General features: G+C 29.1%; 6 protein-coding genes across 6 annotated transcripts; 4 read left to right on the top strand and 2 right to left on the bottom strand.

Moving 5' to 3' along the window:
* Positions 1–5: 5 nt before the first annotated feature.
* Positions 6–1,080, top strand: OCT59_022557 (uncharacterized protein). Its single transcript, XM_066144850.1, has 3 exons — positions 6–238; positions 332–394; positions 514–1,080. The coding sequence occupies exons 1-3, from the start codon at positions 89–91 to the stop codon at positions 994–996; spliced, it is 696 nt and encodes a 231-aa protein (XP_066006273.1). The 5' UTR covers positions 6–88; the 3' UTR covers positions 997–1,080.
* Positions 1,081–4,769: 3,689 nt separating this feature from the next.
* Positions 4,770–5,289, bottom strand: OCT59_022556 (uncharacterized protein). The gene is made up of 2 exons (XM_025325416.2): positions 5,173–5,289; positions 4,770–5,098 (listed from the first exon to the last, which is right to left on the bottom strand). The coding sequence occupies exons 1-2, from the start codon at positions 5,238–5,240 to the stop codon at positions 4,957–4,959; spliced, it is 210 nt and encodes a 69-aa protein (XP_025181257.1). The 5' UTR covers positions 5,241–5,289; the 3' UTR covers positions 4,770–4,956.
* Positions 5,290–5,389: 100 nt separating this feature from the next.
* On the top strand, positions 5,390–6,741 carry OCT59_022555 (uncharacterized protein). The gene is made up of 6 exons (XM_025316143.2): positions 5,390–5,631; positions 5,695–5,767; positions 5,852–5,923; positions 6,002–6,207; positions 6,284–6,475; positions 6,545–6,741. The coding sequence occupies exons 2-6, from the start codon at positions 5,713–5,715 to the stop codon at positions 6,620–6,622; spliced, it is 603 nt and encodes a 200-aa protein (XP_025181258.1). The 5' UTR covers positions 5,390–5,631; positions 5,695–5,712; the 3' UTR covers positions 6,623–6,741.
* Positions 6,635–9,330, bottom strand: OCT59_022554 (uncharacterized protein; the record flags this gene model as incomplete). Its single annotated transcript, XM_025316144.2, has 13 exons — positions 6,635–6,736; positions 6,844–7,081; positions 7,152–7,244; positions 7,326–7,464; positions 7,548–7,631; positions 7,702–7,866; positions 7,928–8,038; positions 8,119–8,183; positions 8,253–8,347; positions 8,421–8,661; positions 8,739–8,837; positions 8,901–9,106; positions 9,185–9,330. 12 exons carry the CDS (start codon positions 9,328–9,330, stop codon positions 6,846–6,848), a joined length of 1,680 nt encoding a protein of 559 aa, XP_025181259.1. The 3' UTR covers positions 6,635–6,736; positions 6,844–6,845.
* A 1,476-nt stretch (positions 9,331–10,806) lies between these two features.
* Positions 10,807–14,089, top strand: OCT59_022553 (uncharacterized protein). The gene is made up of 14 exons (XM_066144849.1): positions 10,807–10,926; positions 10,994–11,084; positions 11,184–11,323; positions 11,399–11,523; positions 11,604–12,143; positions 12,226–12,287; positions 12,364–12,602; positions 12,672–12,926; positions 12,991–13,036; positions 13,121–13,254; positions 13,335–13,386; positions 13,462–13,667; positions 13,749–13,862; positions 13,943–14,089. The coding sequence occupies exons 1-14, from the start codon at positions 10,894–10,896 to the stop codon at positions 13,979–13,981; spliced, it is 2,076 nt and encodes a 691-aa protein (XP_066006272.1). The 5' UTR covers positions 10,807–10,893; the 3' UTR covers positions 13,982–14,089.
* A 691-nt stretch (positions 14,090–14,780) lies between these two features.
* On the top strand, positions 14,781–19,601 carry OCT59_022552 (uncharacterized protein; the record flags this gene model as incomplete). Its single annotated transcript, XM_066144848.1, has 22 exons — positions 14,781–14,958; positions 15,046–15,120; positions 15,200–15,330; positions 15,392–15,967; positions 16,040–16,115; positions 16,194–16,264; positions 16,342–16,398; positions 16,491–16,605; positions 16,667–16,749; positions 16,827–16,875; positions 16,951–17,176; positions 17,256–17,354; positions 17,423–17,495; positions 17,582–17,620; positions 17,690–17,801; positions 17,875–17,947; positions 18,103–18,184; positions 18,259–18,379; positions 18,459–18,546; positions 18,617–18,753; positions 18,834–19,215; positions 19,290–19,601. 22 exons carry the CDS (start codon positions 14,781–14,783, stop codon positions 19,363–19,365), a joined length of 2,919 nt encoding a protein of 972 aa, XP_066006271.1. The 3' UTR covers positions 19,366–19,601.
* Positions 19,602–19,894: the final 293 nt, after the last annotated feature.

Genomic DNA, 19,894 nt, shown 5'->3' with positions numbered 1-19,894 from the left:
TTCGTACTTTAATTTGAATTTCGTCTTGCCCTCATTATTTAATGACTTATTAATAACTAAATTAATAATAATACGTCAAACATCAAAAATGAAACACGGAAAACATCACAAAAAGATAGGCCGTAACTTTAGTCACCGAATGGCAATGTTACGAAACATGGTTTCCTCTTTAATTGTACACAATAGAATAAGAACCACTTTACCGAAAGCTAAAGCGGCAAGTAGACTAGCTGAGAAGGTGAATAATTTAAAAAGTGAACAATATTAACACTATTTTTATCCTTACAAGAATTCTGCATTCATTATATTTTTATGGATATAACAACTACAGATGGTAACATGGGGAAAGAGGGGGGACGAACATGCCAAAACTCAAGCAATGAGGTTTCTTCGGGTAAGTATTAAACTTTGTTTAAGAACTCTTCGAATAAATTTATTTATTTATCATTTTGTTTTTTGAGCATTGCAGCTTTATAAGTCATAGTTTGTTTGAACCTTTTTTTATATATATAGGAACATCGTTTGACAATTCCCAAACTCTTTAATGAGATGGCAGATCGTTATCGAACTCGTGAAGGAGGTTACACACGCATCCATAAACTAGGATATCGTGATGGTGATAATGCACCAATGGCAGTTTTAGAATATGTGGATACACCAGAAGATCTAAAATATTCTATGCTCATAAAACGATTAGCAAGAATAGAGCTTGAGCCATCTCTTAGAGTATCCCCTACAATAATTGAAGATGGACAAGCTCCAAAAATGGAGAAACGAGATTTTAAAAAATCATTGAATCATATTAAAGGACAAAAAAAATTTGATAAAAATGTAGAAAAAATGATGAAATCACAGGAAATGTCTAAGGATGACCTGGACAAAAAAGTTTCAACTGAAGTCGATAGGTTAAAGAGATTAAATGAAAGAAAGAAAGAGTTGCAAACTGAGAGCAAGATTAGAAGAAAAGAAGGTCATCTTTCGTACGAATCATATTAAATATACGGTGTCGGAAAATCTTTAGAGTTAAAATAATCTTGTTGATAAATAAAAATACAAATATTTAAAATATACGGTCAAACATGATTTATTCCTCATGTACATGGGGTCACAAAAATGAGGATGACGTGAATTTTGATGTAATATTTTCCTTTTTAGGAAGAACTTGCATTATATAATTTGTTTAATGTATCAAAGAGCAAAAGATTTTATCTATCCATATTCGGAAGATGTGATTTCCACAATCGCAGAAATAGAACTTATCCGCTAAAAAGATAAGCCTCATTTTACAATCTTTATTATTACCTAAGGACCTAAGGTAATATGCGTTTTTATTAAGAAACAGAAAGAGTTTTTCTTGGATGCTTTGAAAGGCAGATAGATCAAAAAACCATTTAAAAGGGTCTATAATAAATTGTAATAACCCATCAGAAATGAAGAACTTTGATTCTCTAATAGTTTGAATTGATTCAATGTTGTATTAAAGATTAGTCATAAAATTTTACTTGGTACAATTGATATACAGTATCTCTGAACTTTAACCTTCCTTAGATAGATCATTAAAATATGTTATTGTATTATATTACAAATAAAGGTCTGATGATCTGATGTAATAAACTGCGGTTGGCTTCTTTTGGAAAAACACTTTCGATCCTTGTTATTATTTGTTTATATGAAAATACAGTTTGGGTAGTGCTATGCAATATATGCAATAACAAATCTGACATGATGCCCCTTAATAAATGTCAATAAATGTCAGTGTCAAATTCCAATTTATTTGTGTTTGACAGCAGTATATATATTTATTATAGTAAAATCCATTTTTATCTATATCTCCGAATTTGCTAGTTGACGACTTGCATGTGTAATCATATAGTATAAGATTACAGTATAAATAACATTAATATTACCTTATTTATCTTATTTCTTATCATCGTTGCTGTCTTTTTAAACTTTCCTTTAACCTTTTTTTAAGTTGTATATTTATAGTATCATAATGTCTTACGTTCCTAGTCAAAGTGACGCGATTGCAAGCCTATATGCATTACATTTTTATGAAATAAATACACAAATGTCACCTTCAACTATGGTAATTTTTTCATTGATAGTTGATTTTATCGAATTAAAAATTCATGATAAATAACTAAAACAAGAAACCGACTTATTTGTGTACAGATGGATAATTTTTATGCACGAATTATACCTTTGAAATTTCAGAGTGCTAAAGAGGCCTTATCGTATTGTCGACAGTTAGCAAAAGAATATGGTTTCACAATGAAACAGGAAACCAGTTCAAATAAGGTCAGTACCTTTACGCTTTCTTGGTTTGATATTTCAACATTTGCGATAATAGAATTTGCTGCGGCTGAGATATACTACAGTAGAAGCATAAAATTATATAAATTGCACACTGAATCAATTACACAACCAATTCGTAGCTAATCCTGTCATCATTAATACACTTGCTTTAATTTGAATTTTAATCGATAGATCAGTTAAAAGGACTTTATAAAATTGATAACTTTGATCTATTTATATTAATAAACTCAGTTCTTAATTCTGTTATCTTGCAATTTTAGAATATCTATATCTATTGTTCACGCGAAGGGGTCGCTGATTCCAGTAAACAAACTAAACGAAAACGTTCCTCAATCAAATGTGACTGTAAATGGAGAATTGTCTTATTTAAAGATGACAACAACCAATGGGAATTCAGGAAATCAAATAATCCGCAGCATGCACAGCATAATCATGATTTAATTCCTGAAAATATTCCGGCTCCTTGGCCTCCTAACGTCCTTCAAAGGATAGCAGAATATGCCAATTCTGGATTTTTAACAGGAGATATAAGACAATTGATGCAACAAGAATTCCCAAATTTATCTTGGGATGAAAGGAGATTTTATAATCGTTTAGCAGAAGAGAGGTAGGTTTGTAATATGCTTTAAATTGGATTATATAATATCTAGTATTCTAATTGAATGTATTATAATTAAAAATGAAAAATTTTATTATAAAATGTATTATATTTGCCAATTCGAACTACATTTTCATACAAATAGGAAGAAAATCAAGATTCGAGAGACTGAAAAAAGAGTGATTGAAACCATAGTTCTGGCAGCACGTGTAGCTTCATTAGCATGCTCAAGCTATGAATATACAAATAAAGTTAAAGCAGTTTTACAGCAAGCATTTGATGATATTTGCGAATCTGCAAATATAGATTCTACTTCTGTGATGAGTTCATCTCAAGATAATATGACAACAATAACACTTCCATCCTCATCAACCGCCGATATTGTATGTAATTATCCTGCTGGCAGTATAACAGTTAAAAATATTCCTGCACAAAAAGGACGACCTTCCAAGAAAAACATACATCTAAGATCTCAACAGCAGTTACTAGAAGTGCGAGATCATCCGAATAAAAGCCAAAATGATTTGATAACGCCACAACCGTCTGAATTGGCTTCGCAAAGTCAGACCGAATTGCTGACAGTTCTACAGAGCCAATCAGAAATTGGGTCAATACAAAAACACAATCAGTCTCATAGTTTATTACAGAACCAGTCGCAGGTTCAATTTCAATCACAACAGTTTTCATCATCACAAGAAACAATAAATATGCAGGAGGAACCTTGTCAGCCTTTTCCATCGAACGTTGGACCTTTTTCTCAATGCAATTCAAATGAGCTAAATCCTTCTTTTCTATTACAAACTCAACCACAACCGATATTACAATCTCAAATGAACTTATATCCTTTAAATAAACAATTTCAAATGCAGGAAAAATTCTGTTATTCTCGATCACAATCACACATTCAATTTGTTCCTCAAAATTTTCGAACTAATAATCAATCATTAATTTCACAAGAATATTCGAAGATGAAATTTGATTCAAATCAGCAACAAATTCTAGCTTCTCAATTGTGCTCATCTCAGATACAGGAACATACCGACTTTGCAAAGAATTCTTTATCAACGCAAACTTTACAAGAAATGTTGTTTAATTCGTATCCACAAATATTTATGCAACCACAGGAAAAAAATATCAACCAGGTAAATAATAATTTTATTCAAAAATCATTTTGTTTGATTTCCAAACTGAAACTTATGAGATAGCAAAACTTAAATCTGACATCCAACTTTTAAGAAACAAATTCAGGGTCTACAACCTATTCAACTTTCACCATCGCAATCTTCATCGTTTGTTTCGACATCAGAAATTCAATCTAGCCAAGATTTATTACACCAGTTCAATTTAATAGAATTTCAGCCTGAACAAGAAGCGCAAGGAGTAGACCAGCAACAATTAACGTCTAACTCAATTCAATCCACAAATACAAATGAGCAAAATCAAAATCAACAAACATTGACGCCGCGGAATATTCCTTCAGAAATTGGTTATGAGAAATCTAGGAAAAAACATAAATGCAACAAACCGCCTGCTTACGACAAGCCACTCCCAGTTTTGGAAGCTAATGTTTAATATTGATAATTGATTACAAATTAAAGTTTCAAGAAAACATAATATTTATTATATAGCATTACTGGTAACTAAATTATTCTATTTAAAATAATAAATTGTTCTAAATAAATTATTATGCACATAATGTTTAATAATGTATTAATAAAGACACGATCATATAAAATGAAAAAAGAGAGAGAACTAACACTCATTTTAGTTCAGGACAGTAAAGTATTTTTATTTAGGTTCCAAATAAGATACTCAAAAAAGTTAATTATATTATATTACTAAGTCAGTATAATTTAGCATATTTCCTATTAAAAATAAAAACTATCAAGTCAACTTTCGTTCTTTATTAAATTTAAATAATTATTTTCCGAGAATCAATTTAGTATATTGTAAATTAACTACTAAATAGTTGTAATTTTATTTACTAAGAAATTTTTTTTTAAAAAAAAAAAGACAATTGCTTGAATCTAAATAATCTAGACTCATTTTTTTTCTGCTTGAGGCCAATAATTGCCAAGAATAGGAATATTGCTTAAAATGTCTCGACGAACTCTTGGGACTGTTTCAGTGAAGAGTAAAGCTGCTGTACCAAGAGTTCCAGCAAATCCTATGACAGATGGTGCCCTTTATTTTAATTTTAATTTAATGATATTAATAAATGAACGGATGAATGAATAATAATAATTTGAAGTATGTACCATAATCTTGCTCTTTCTAGAGTTAATCTCTTGATGTGAGGTTGTACTTTGATTTGAAGAGCCGACATACTTTATTGTATATATATTTTTTTTTTTGGTCAAAATTTTTTTTTTTTTAGAATAGGAATACAGTGAACACCTATATATAAATTACTTGATGATTTATCGTTACACAGATATGTATTTAAAGTAATCTTGTTTTATCTGATGTGGTACTGAAATAAGGTTTAGTTTTCTCAGGGTGAAAAAAATTTTTTTTAAAGCATATTATGCAAAAAACTCTTGCTTCTTTTAAAATATTGCGGAACTTTTCTGTTAGTTCTAAAAATAACCGTAAAATTAAAAAAGAGGCAATAAAGTCTTCTCAAAACCCAAATACGAAAGGACCTCACCCAATTGCTATTTTAGCAGTGTTAAGTATTGGAGTTTCAGCATACGTTTCATTAGTTAAACATAGAGGTAAGATTTTTATTAAATTATGCACCAAATTTATTATTTATTGATTTATTCTTTATTTATCAGAAAAATAAGAGCTAAAATATGACTTCCGAAGCAAAACTTTCAAAAGATGATATGACCGTTTGTTTCATATTGGGTAAGTCATTATCATGATTTTTTTTCTGATTTTTCTGATGCGAGTCATATAGTATTTGTTTTAATGGATTATAAATTTTCTTAGGTGGTCCTGGCTCAGGAAAAGGCACCCAATGCGCGAAATTAGTTCAAGATTTTGGTTTCGTCCACATGTCTGGTGAATTGATTTAATAGTCTCTTCATTTCTCATTATGTAAATGTTAAAATATATTAATTAAATCTGAATTAAATACAGCTGGAGATTTGTTACGCGAAGAGCAACAAAGACCAGGCTCTGAATATGGAGAACTGATTCAAAATTGTATAAAGGAAGGTAAAATCGTCCCTAGTGAAGTTACTATAACATTACTTGAAAAAAAAATTATTGAAAGTGATTCCAATCGATTTTTAATCGATGGATTTCCAAGACAACTTGATCAAGCTTTGGCTTTTGAAAAAGAAGTGAGTGGTTCTTTTTTTATATAAGTCTATTGAAAAAAATTAAAATTTCAGAATTATTCTCAATTTGGGATTATAGGTAGTTGAATCTACCCTTATCATTTATTTGGAATGCTCTGAAGAAGTAATGCTTAAGCGTCTTTTGAAACGTGGTGAAACAAGTGGTCGTATTGATGATAATAAAGAAACAATTTTGAAACGATTCAAGACTTTTCTTGAACTTAGTTATCCCGTCGTCGAACATTTCAGGAAATCAGGCAAAGTGCATACAGTACGTATTTGAACAATTTACTTATTATTTAATATAAAATTTAATTTTAACTAATTTTAATATCTGCAGGTACCTTGTGAAGATAGCGTAGAGGAAGTTTATGCTAGAGTAAAACCAATATTTGCAGAATTATTCAAACAAAAATAATGAATTGTTTATCATAATTATTCTAATGAACCTGTATATTTATTTATATTTAAATTATTTGTATAATTTATAAATTACATAATAAAATTTATGATACCTTAGTTATATAATTATCTGTTAATAATTTTTTTTATAATGATAGATAATAAAGAATTTTATTATATGGAAAAGTCTATCGTTTAAGGAATGAGAATCTTGAGCTATTGATAATCCTACATTACCTTCATGCTTCTCTCTTCTTATTATTTATCTTTTTACTACTTCGTTGTCCACTTGGAATTCTCACTTTATCTTTTTCTTTACTCTTTACATCTACTTGTTCGATATACTGTGGGGCGTGCCTACGTACAGCAGGTTTCTTTGGTTCGTGTGGGAACAAATCACCCCATATGGATTTACGCGCATCCCGATATGGAACTTTTCCTTGAGACTTTGGGATAATACCTCTTTCAATATAACCTATAGAAAAAGAGTCATTTTACTTAATTTAATAAACGTAAAACATATTATTCATAGCTATTTCATTTGCCTGTCTTTGAACAGTAATCCAAAACAACATGTGCGCTACGTTTCATAGGTGGCATAACTAAACGTGACCAGTGATAGGCCTCGACTGTCAAATCTATTAAAAAGTTTGGAATTGAAAAGGATTAAATTAATTCTTGAAAAACAAGTCATTTATAACAAAGTACAAGTATCTCACCGCGCTTGTTGTCAGACGGTTTATCTGCGTTTGTTGAAGTGAATTCTGTTAACAGCTTTGGCCTTTGTCCCTTTCTAAGGATGACATAGCAATATTTCGAATCTTCAAAGTTGTGGTTTTTCACATTTTTTGTTTGCATCTAAAATGATAAAATTTTTTAATATTATGCTATGCATAACAACATATTTACACATATAATCTCTTAATTTCTATAATACATACGAGATATAACGGCCTGTTTATACGTTGTGAAAAATGACACCAATTTCTTGATTTTACCAATGGACAAATACCATCATGTGGACACTAATCATAATGTCCATTATTACAATGTCAATTAATAACATTAATAATAGCTTTCATATAACTAACTAACCGGTGCAACTACATGAGCTCCATGTTTTGTTATACTTTTAGTTTCATCTTCCAAATTGTCAATAGTTGACTCTACTTCATTATTTTGTTTATTTATATTTAAAATTCTTTTGCGTGCTTCCGCTATTATTTTAAAACCCGCTGGAGTACCATTTTCAATCAAAACCTAAAAAAAGTTTAAGGTTAGATCGGAATAACATAAGAGAAAAGAAGTTCATATTATTAACCAATAAATCGTTCGTCCTATTCCATAGTGATTCCAAAACGGTTTCTCTGATATTATCATTCGGCAACTCATTCAAAGTAAATGCACTAATCACGAGATCATGTTTCAATTGCTAAAGTAAGAAAATTAAAAAGTTTAACCTTTAAAGTGAAATTAATACAATTAGTTAAAAAAAAATAAATCGTATTTTACGTGTGGTTCATAGGATAGGTAACGCTTAAATTCGATATTTTTTATTCGATCCTCTTTAGGTTGAACTTAAAAATATTATAAATAATTATGTTATTAATTCAATTGTCAAATAAATTTATGATATTAATACATACATGACAACAGTTTCTCTGCTGTCCTCAACATTGATTCAGATATATCAATCCCTAAAAAATTTGGAACATGTTTATCCCAAATGTTATGTGATACCCTAAAAAAAAATTATACACAAAATCAATTAATATACAATATAATATTTTCGTAATCCTCTACACTTAACTTACCATATTGCAGTTCCAGGTCCAGTTCCAAAGTCCATAACACTCTGTGGCGAGAAATCCGGAATTCTACTCTTTAATTCAGTGAGAACGTTGAAAATTGGACCATAGGAAATTGGTAAATACCCAGCAATATAAGCCATTGCTTCACGAGTACCATATTCAAGAACGTGAGGTTTGACCTCATTTTCCAGAACAAAGCGTTTGAATGCATTTCGTGCGCTTTTGCATGGACCCATGATAGGATCTTGAAAGAATAAAGGAATTAATAAATTACATCGCTTTATTAATACTTCATTAATATAAAAATCGATTAATGTTTACCCTTAAAATCTACATCAAACTTAGGATCATAGCCAGTGGTGGACCGCAAAGATTGATAGATTCGGTTTGCATCATGTTTAATCATTTCTTTATCATGTTCTATAAAAAAAAATTAATTACACATATCGAACATTTTTCGTTTAAAATTTACCTTTTGCTTACCTTTGACAATTTCTAGGACTGCTTCATTTAACCAATCAGGTAATATTACCCAGCCGATTCTTTTAGTACCAAAGATTGCTGCAGGTGATTTGCGCACATATGGATTATCTTCTTCGTACTCTTCTATTTTGCGTAAAGAATCGTTTATGGAAGCAGAAGACAAAACTTTATTTATATCGTCCAAAACTTGCCTGAAAGCTTTATCTCTAAAAGATTTTTAGACACAAACATTAAAAAAAAAATAAATAACTGGCAAGGACAAGAAAATAAAAATTATCACGTACTTGGTCAAATTATCAAAATACTCTTCTTTTATCGGGCTTTTTGTAGGGAAATTTGTAATAGAGGAATTATCATAATGATGTCTGATAAATGCGTTATATTTGAAACGAGGCAATCTTTGTCCAAAAAATCGAAAAATCGAACTCATTTAAAATAATTTAGGATAATAACAGGAAAAAAAGTGCGATAATCACAAATTTGACAATCCATCACTTTTCACCCTCACGTGACCATGCTTTAGAGGAGGTAGGCCTTCCAGCCGAGGCATAGGCGCGTAGCGACCATACATCCAGCCCGACGACATTCCAAATTGGTAAATAGGCTTTACTTTAAAAACACAAAAATAAATTTTTTCCGTTTTTCCTTTTAATATGGCATGAATTCTTTCCGCGAAGTAAAGTTGATTCGACTTAAAAAAAGTACGGATCGCTTTATCTGGTTACCCGTAAAACACGCAGAAACCGCGTACTAAAGAAACTTTAACATGAATCGATTACATTAATTGCCGATTCGTCTAAAAACGGCACTGCGTTACTAATAAAATTCGGGGTTAAATTTGCCGATTTTGTGCTAGAACACAATCTTCAGAAAAAGATATTTTCATAGACGATATATTAACTATAAATAAAGGTCATATGATATACTGAAAAAATACTTGAAAAAAAAGAATTTGCAAAAAAAAATTATACGTTCATATGCAAAATAATGAGTTTACTATGTACGCGCGTCAGATTTACACCTTAAAATGTAAGAAATTTCAATATTTTATTTTACTATATTATGTTATTTACATTACAAACATACATTTTTTGGCTTTCTAAGCTTTTTTTAAAGACTTTTTTTAAAATATTTTCTTTATAGAACTAGTAAAAAATTGAAGGGCACTTTTATTTGTGAAATGGGTGAAATGGGTGAAAGTTTATCCCGCGCGTAAGATGTAAAAAACGGGTTTTTTTATTATCGTTAATATCCCCGAATTTTATTAGTAACGCAGTGCCGATTTTAGACGGATTGGCAATTAATACAATTAACGAAACAACTTCAATTAATGCAATAAACCAACTCTCATGCGTTCAACTAAAACGCTATGGTTTGGGATGAAACAGCGTGTTCTTTTTTCTTTTCCAATACATTCTTCCTCAATTGGAACTATTGAAAACTCCGAAATCCATCTTTTAGATCTAACATCGTATTTAACGAACCACAAAGTCTAATAATAAAACTACCAAAAAAAAAATTACTTTTAACTACGAATCCAATTTAATCACGTGAACTTATAGTTACACGTCATTTGCCGATTAGATTATACTTTAAGATACTTTTTTTGGAAATGATCGACGGCACATTAATTACGTAGTATAATCGGCGTAAAGCCGTAAACTGTCACACATTACATTCCCAACTCATCAACGCGTAGTTGTAGTAAATATTGACTAGGGGTGTGATATTGATACCGACAGCAAAATCACGTGGGTAATGAGCAAATTCCTCATCCTCTGACAACTTGACGTACGAGTTATTGTATCACAAAAATGTATCACGGGGTGCAAAAATTTTCTAATATATATATATCGCAATTTTCCTAATGTGTACTAAGAAAGCGTGGAACCGATTTCTGTTCAAATTTATATTACGTTTCGCGATTTTCCCACCGACTCTACTTTGATTAATTTTAGTATCTTTATTCGCTGCGGAAACTAAGCTCTCAAAAATGTTTTACTCGGAGGCCATATTGTCAAAGAAGGTAATATGTTTGAACGTTTTTTAATAGACGATGCGACATTTATTCACAATTATTAAATTCAAAAAAGGGCCCTCTCGCGAAAGTATGGCTCGCCGCGCATTGGGAAAGAAAACTTAGTAAAACACAATTTTTGCAAACGAATATACAGACTTCTGTAGGTATGTATTATAATAATCGTTTTTAAAGATTTCTAAACTTAGTTTTAGCTTTGTGTTATTACGTTAACTTACTGATATAAAACCTTCCGTTCGAATTAGGCGCAATCCTTGGAGGTGACCAGCCCCCAATGGCTCTACGATTATCTGGACAATTGTTGCTCGGAGTCGTACGCATATATTCACGTAAAGCGAAATATCTATTAGAAGACTGTAATGAGGCTCTATTAAAAATTAAATTGGTAAATAATGTGCTGAATTTTTATTCATATTGATCCACGCTATTTATTGTAATATTTATATTTATTTTTTTAAAGGCATTTAGACCCGGTGAAGTTGACATTCCCGAAGATCAAAGAATTGCCAATTTCGAATCAATTACGTTACCGGATAATATAACAGAATTCGACATTCTTTTACCAGATCCCGGTTTGCATCTCAAGTAAATAAGAATTTTGACTATTTTAATTTATTTAATTTATAATTTTTTGACTCAAATTTATTAATTTATTTACACCGTAGGCAATGGAGTGATGTCGCTCCGGTCGCTTCAAGTTCAAATATCTCTCGACCTCAAGATATTACTATAAGAGATAATTTTGATTTATCATTAGATTTGAACATCGGTGATGATTTGCTGGGGGATGCTGATGATGATCGAGATTTTGATTTAAATTTAGATGATGATCCTGATCAAAAAGCAATTGGCAAAGATGACATAGGGTCTCATAGTCATGAGGATGAAACTTCTTCGGAAATCGAAATTGCGAGAGATGCTCAAAACGAAATTCCGTTAACCGCGGAAGATGTTATTGGTAAAAGCATGGAAGATGACCCATTAATGATGATGGATGATGGTCCCGAATTACAATTGGACTTTGACTTGAACGATAACATAAATCTTGATGAGAATACTGATGTCTTAAACCCTAACACCGATATAACTAAGGACACTAATATATTATCAAACCTGGATACAAATAAGGATGATACTATGAATATAGAAAATCCTGATGGAATGGACATAGACATTCCAATTAATTTCGATTTGGACGAAACCAAGTAAATTTATTATTATTAGATATTTTGACCTTTTTTTTATGCGGTTAATAATAGATTTGTAACAACGATTATCATTTATTAGCAACATTAACCCAGAAGGTCCAATTTTTTCACCAACATCCCAAAGAAGCGTAGAGAGACAAGGTAGAACTAAGAAAAATATCGTTTTTTTTGTATTTAATCTACTTATTGATTCACAATATTAACTAATTATTTATAGACGATCAACTTCAAGAGCCTCAAGGTCCTCAGGAACAAGAACCTCAAGAGCCTCAAGAATCTCAGGAGTTTCAAGAGCTTCAAGAACCACATGATACGCAAGAATTTCAAGAACAAGAGGAAGTTCGACAACATGGGCCAGTTCGTAGGAAGCGAAGGTTGATCGTTGATGAAATAACAGAGCTACCTAACAGGCATATTAAAAGTCAAATAGACGACACATCAGATATTTGCATTGAGGTTAATAATTTCTCTTTAATATAAGTTAGATGACATGAATTATTAACTAAAGCATTGTTTGCCTTATAGCCATCATATCTTCCTGTTTCAAGAAAATTATTACGGTTAGCGGAAATCCGCCAAATGGGAGCTTGGTATTTTCTCGATCTAACCGCTCCACATAATATTTTGCCCGAATTACGTTACCTTTTTGCTCGAAAGCGTCAAAGAGTATCTTCACCATCTAAAGTGCAAGAAGACGACAACGAGGCACTACCAGGCCCGTCGGGTACAACAGAATTAGATACTGATACATTCGACAACAAAAATAATGATGAATTTGTGGTAAGTATATTCATGTCCTATTTTATAATAAATAAAAGTATATGATTTTAATTTAATTTGATAGCTCCCGGAAATAACAGAAATCCCAAATTCTCCTGATTATAACCAAGGTTTTGTGTTTTATTTGCATCGTATTGTTAAGATTTACGAAAGATCAATAATTTAAATTTGGTGCTTTTTTTCCCTAATTTTAGATACAACACAGGATGTTGATATCACAGAACAAACACAAGCGAATAAAGAAAAAGAAAAAGAATCCACGCAAGATAAAGCCATAACATCAGCTCCACCCTCAGAACATGACGAATTCGATGATCAAATTGATAATGTAATAGGATTAGACAGTTTTTAGCGTAACCGTATGTTCTATTATGTTTTTTTTTGTTAATTTATTTAATATTATTATAGTTCGGAAATGATAATGTACCTGAGCTTCCGCCAAGTCCGATGGAAGATGGAGGTTAGCAGGAATTCCATACCTTGTATTGTTTATTTATAACTTTTCCATTTATATTAATTTTAACTTTTTAAATAGACTTGCCAAATATTCCGGGCGTAACCATTTTTGATCAAGATGAAACACAGGATCAACAAAATACCGGTAACGCGTATAGTAAAAATACAATCAAAGCAATGAAACTTTTGAGAGATAAATGTCGTGAAGAAATAAGTGAACAAGTTGCAGAAAGCTCCACAAAACCAAGACAAACTGTAGTGAGTTATGAAAGTGTTGTGGAAACGGTACGATTATTATTCTTTTATTTTAACACAATTTCATTTATAATAAAAAACAAACAACTTAATTAGTTTTTATGTTAATAGGCTAAACGACAAGACGCAGTGAAATTATTTTTTGAATTATTAGTTTTAAATACCAAAGATGTAATACATGTACAACAAAAACAACCATACGGAGATATTGAAATCCTATGCAAGGTAGGGTTGACTTGAATTTATCATTTAGATACGTTAAATTATTTAATTATTTAAATTAATTATTTATTTGTTTATTTTAGAACAAATTATTTGATTTACTGGAGGACGTACCGGCATGATGAATATTTTAATGTTTTATAAATGAATGTACATCTTTAGAAATGAACTTGTTCAATTTTTTTTAAAAAAAATATAAAAAATTATATTATAGAATGTTTGAATTACCTAAATTTTTTTTCATGTGAATATGTATATATTTCATTATTAGTTTCTCATTATTCATTTAAGTTAATTTTTTGATTTTAAGTTCAAATATATTATTTTGTCAAAGTCGTGACAATAAATAAAATTGAATTAGACAATTTTTTTTGTAATACAATATAGTATCACATGGCTTTCATATTCTTCTAGTAAGTATGATTCATATAGTCAATACTTTGGCATGAATATTTAAAAAATAATAGTCATAAAAATAATTATATTGTGAACGTAATGAATATGTTGAACTTAACAATCATTTTGCTTTTTAACTGATATGGATATAAACAATGTATACTGATAATCCGATCAATTCCATAAGTGTATAAATCATATATTACAAAGACTAAATTGAAATATTAGTTATTAATTAATGAAATAAATTTTTTCACGTTAATTTAAGGGAATATTTTGCTTAACATTAAAGTAGTAATGACAATCCATAATAAAATTAAGTGTTTACACAAACATTACAAAATTTCATGATGTAAATAAAAGAGATCATCAAAGATCTGCATGTTAAGTTCCTTGCATCATTGCATGATCATGTGACTATATTATATTCCTAATTTAGCTATATTTAATAAAGTTGAAGCAAACAGATAAAATATCAGCTTCCTAAATTTTAAAACAATCAATATCCAATTTTAACTATTTATTATGTTTTTACTTAAAAGAAAAGCTCCAACTCCTATTGTACCTACGCCTGTTATGCAACCACCACCACCACCATTACATAAAAGAATTAGTTTAGTGATTGATAGAAAGGTTTTTATTTTAATTGCTGGAAGTGATTTTTTGGAAATTGAATTGGAGACTGGAAAAATTGTAAAGAAAGGTATTTTACATTAATCCGGTTTTTAAAGAAGTATATATTAAGAAAGCTTTGGTATATTTTATTTAATTACATGAAATAATTCTTTAGAACTATATGAACCTTCGCAGGATGCTAAACCTTATGATATTTTCGGAGTAGTAGGATTTTTAGAATTGCTAACAGGTTTGTGTTTGTGTATTTTTAATTGCATTACTAAGTAACATATATTGACAACTCAAATTATTTTGATCGGTTAATGTAGGACGATATATCATAGTTATTACAGATAGAAAGAATCTTGGTCATGTTCAAGATAAGAATGTTTATATGATTAAAAGAGTAGCAATTTTACCTTTGGATTATGAAAGGGCTCTCAAAATACTTGAAAATCATGTAAGTTGATCTTGAAATTTTTTTATTATATTAAAAGTTTTTAATAAATTTTTTTGAACAGCCTTGGCCTGTTGATGATGATGATCAAGAGGATGCTGATACTCTTCATGAAGATGCTAATTTAGAGGAAGAGGAAAGATCACATAAAAGATATATTTCAAATGAAATAATAGAGACAGATGTAGCAGAAGCAGAAAAAGAGTTTCCGCAGATACAAACAACAGTTTCAGCTTCATCGACATCTGTATCAGTTTCGGTTACACCTCCATCATCGTCACCAGATCCACTATCTTTTATAAACAAAAAACAACAAGTTACAGCTTTATTATCGAAAATGAAATTGGCATTTTCTGATTTAAATAAAAAAAGATCACCATCGCCATCTTCAAATGGATCAGATTCTGATTATGAAGATAGAGAAGGGGAATTTACATCTGTAAACACAATTTTAAATGAAAGTGTGGCTACAGGTAGTGGTAATTTAAGTAGCAATAATAGTGATATGCTAAAAAGTCCATCTGATAAATTGTCACCTTTCTCCACTGCTGCAAAAAGAGTTACTGAAGTTTTGGATGGTTTCGCTAGTGATTTTGGAGCTCCAAAAGTTATTAACATAAAGGATCCTATAGAAAAAAATGTTGGTCAAAATTAATTTATTTAAATATTATGTTTATTTATTTATAATTAAATTATTGATCATTATTTGTAGGTGATGGATTTAAGAATTGCTAAAGAAATTGCATTATTGTTTCGTTCTGATGCATTCTTTTTTTCATATGAACTTGGTACCAACATGTCTATTTGAATTATTCTGTTGTTTTATTAAATTTTCTGTTAATTTATTTACTTTTCTTTTCAATTAGATATCACGACATCTTTACAAGAAAAAAATGCAAAAGGATTTCCTAAGAAAGAATTACCTCTTTGGAAACAGGTTAAAATTTATGAAATTTGTGTGCTGTATTTAAAAATCTATAATTTCATTAATTGGATTAAATATTTTTCACACAGGCAGATAAGAGGTTTTGGTGGAATGAACATATGCTTAAAGGATTTATTGAACTCGAGGTAAATAATACACACAGTATATTTGGGTGATAGCTAAAAATTTGGATTTTATATTAAAAAATATGTATGTATATATTTTTTATAAAAAAAAGCTTCATGCCTGGATATTGCCTATAATGCAAGGTTATGTTCAATGTGAACCGTGTCAAATTGATGAACATGATTTTGATTTTATATTGATTTCTAGAAGAAGTCGTGAAAGAGCGGGTACGTATACAATATTTTTTTTTTAAATTGCTTTTAAACATATTATGTTACGAATTTGTAGGTTTACGATATCAGCGTAGAGGAATCAATGAAGATGGTGCAGTAGCGAATTTTGTTGAAACAGAACAAATTCTTTCAATTGAGGTCTGAACCTATGAAATATTTACTCATTTTACGATATTTTTCAGCTCGGATTTTTACATTTTCTTATTTCTTATTAGATTGAAGGAATTAATCATGATGTATCATTTTTGCAAATTCGTGGTTCCAGTAAGTTAAAAACCTATTTCCTTTTCTTTAAAAAAAAAATTCATCGATTTAATTTATAACTTTCTCTTTAAATAGTTCCGTTGTTTTGGTCTCAATCTCCTTATGGCTTAAAGCCAAAACCTGTATTAGAACGTTCTGTTAATGAAAATGCCCTAGCCTTTAAAAAACATTTTGACAATTTAATTGAACTGTATGGACATATTAGTTGTATTAATTTAACTGAACTAACTAATCGAGAAGCCATAGTTGGATCAGCTTATCGAGAAGCAGTTGAACGTTTAGGAGATGAAAAAAATATTGAGTATGTACAACTTTTATTTGGGTGTATTTAAAACCAAATTAATTTTGATTTAAACTATTTTTCTTTTCACGAAATTTAGATATATTGGATTTGATTTTCATCAACAATGTAAAGGAATGAAATATGAAAATATTCTAAAACTTGTTGAGATGCTCAAAACTAATTTTAATAAAATGAGGTAAATTAACGTGCTTAATGGTATTTTTATCTTTAAAAATTTTTACTAATCTTTACTTTTTTTTCAAGTTATTATTGGCAAGCTAATAAAGTAACGGGTGAAAAAGAAGTTCATTGCCAACAAACAGGAATCTTTCGTACGGTTTGATATCACGTCTAATTTAAGAGATATATAATATTTTTTTTTTTTGTTGAATTCTTGTTAATCATTTATTATTATTTATCTAGAATTGTATGGACTGTTTGGATAGGACAAATGTTGTACAGGTATATATCATGGCAAATATTTATTTTTTCAATTACTTAATTCTAATTATTCGTCAATTTCATTTATAGAGTGCTCTTGCTAGAGAAGTTTTAAATCTTCAAATGCTTAGATTAGGAATATCAGAACATATTGATGGCGGAATTTCTCATTATGAACATTTTGAAAATATTTTCAATGATGGTAAGTGTAGAACTTATTTTTAAGAAAATTTAACAATAGGCTACATTTGAAATTCATGCTCACTCATTACTAGTATGGGCAAACAACGGAGATTCTATAAGTAGAGAATACGCCGGAACTAGTGCACTGAAAGGAGATTTTACAAGGTTAGATTGTTATTTAATAATTTTTATAATTAAATACACGTTATTTATCTTAAGTTTGTCAATTTTTTTTACTATTATAGGACTGGTTCGTATATTTATTTTTGTTTATTACTATTGTTGTACTGTTATTAATTACCTTATTTATTAGGAAAAAGAAATTTACAAGGAGTTGTCAATGATGCATCTAATTCATTAGCTCGAATGTTCCAAAATACATTTAAAGATTTCTTTAGACAAGTAATAAAATAATTTTTTTTACTTTTTAATCTGACTTAATCCTTATAATGAAAAATATTTTATGCGTATGATAGGCCACAATTGATTATGTATTAGGCAATCGTTCAATTGAAGTATTTCAAGAACTTCAACAGAAATTTGAAGCATCACAACCTGGAGATTCAGAGAGATGGGCAAAAGTTAGAGCTACTGCAAGTAAGTTATATTTACTAATTATTTTACACAGTTTTTTTTTGAAGTTGAAAATTTTTTTCTAATATTGATTATTTTATAGTTGAAATTAGTAGTTCAATTGTCATTATTGATAATGAAGAAAAGATTAATGGTTGGACATTTTTATCACCTACTGAACCAAATACACTGTATGAAAAATCGTTTCAATTAAAAAAAAACTTGTGTTTTGATGATTTAACAAGATTTTTCTTAATCTAGACGAGGTAAATCTTATGAAGAAAAGGTATTACTTTTGACTAAAAAGGCTCTCTATGTTTGTACATTTCATTATCGCCTGGAAAAAGTAATGCAGTTTAAACGAATCGGATTAGGTGAAATAACTTCAGTTGAAAAAGGTTAATCTTTTTTATTATTAAATAATAACCATTAAATAAAAGTTTATATGGTACTTATTTATTCTTTATTAAATTTATAGGAGAATATATACTATCAACATTATATCCATCATGTGTATCAGTTAAAGATAATTATGGATTTATAGTATATTATAGAGCATCAGGAGAATCAAGTAGAGTAAATTCGGGTAGCATGAGAAACAATAATAATTATAAGGCAAATGAAAATAATAATACGGAAGTAAAAAAATTTATGGCATTCAAAGCATTTAGAAGTAACTTGGTAGGTGAAGCAACTAAATTTGATGGAGGTGGTGGTAGTGAAGAAAAAAATAATGAACAAAAAGAACAAAAAAGTAGTCAACAAATTGTTGATGAAGTAGTTGAAGAAATTGTTAAAGCTTGTTGGGATATTGGTAATGCTGAAGATGTTGGATTTGTTGTTGAAAGACCTATTATAAGGTATTGGATTGAATTTGTGCTAATTATTACCACTGGTTACAATTTTAGTAAACTTATTTAAATTTTTTTTTTAGTTTGGAAGAAGCAAATAAAAACACTGGAATTATGACTAAAGTTGGATTTAAAGTTAAACAAGCATTATGGCTTTAATATAAATAGGTAAATTTTTAATCATTTTATAATTTGTTATAAAGTAATTAAAAAAACTATTAAACATCTCTTTTATTTAATTACATATAAGATTTACAAATGTAATTAAATATTATAAAAAAATCAATAATTTTAATATTATTTATTTAATTTTAAAGTAAAATTAGTGTAGTTATTTATATTGTATTTTTAGATTAAATTATTAAAGAATATAAGCTTTTTGTGAATATTCAAAAAAAAATAATTCTTTACATTTATATATTAATAAAATTTTAAATTTAAAATATATAATTATAATTTTACAGTTTATCAATTAATTAGTTTATTTAAAACTGTTAATTTAAATTAAATAAATAATATAACTTAAAAATATTGTATTGTACAAAAATTTACTAGTGATTTAGTAGTAAAATATCAAAATACTCGGTATTTGTATTTGTTTTTCATACTAATGCCAATTCCTCAAAAAAATTGGAAATATACTTCATATCAAAGGGTTCTTTAGAAATATATTATTATATAAAAATGT

This window comes from Rhizophagus irregularis, chromosome 31, assembly GCF_026210795.1.
Source record: "Rhizophagus irregularis chromosome 31, complete sequence".
NCBI classification, from domain to species: domain Eukaryota; kingdom Fungi; phylum Glomeromycota; class Glomeromycetes; order Glomerales; family Glomeraceae; genus Rhizophagus; species Rhizophagus irregularis.
This window is presented reverse-complemented; position numbering and strand designations above follow the sequence as displayed.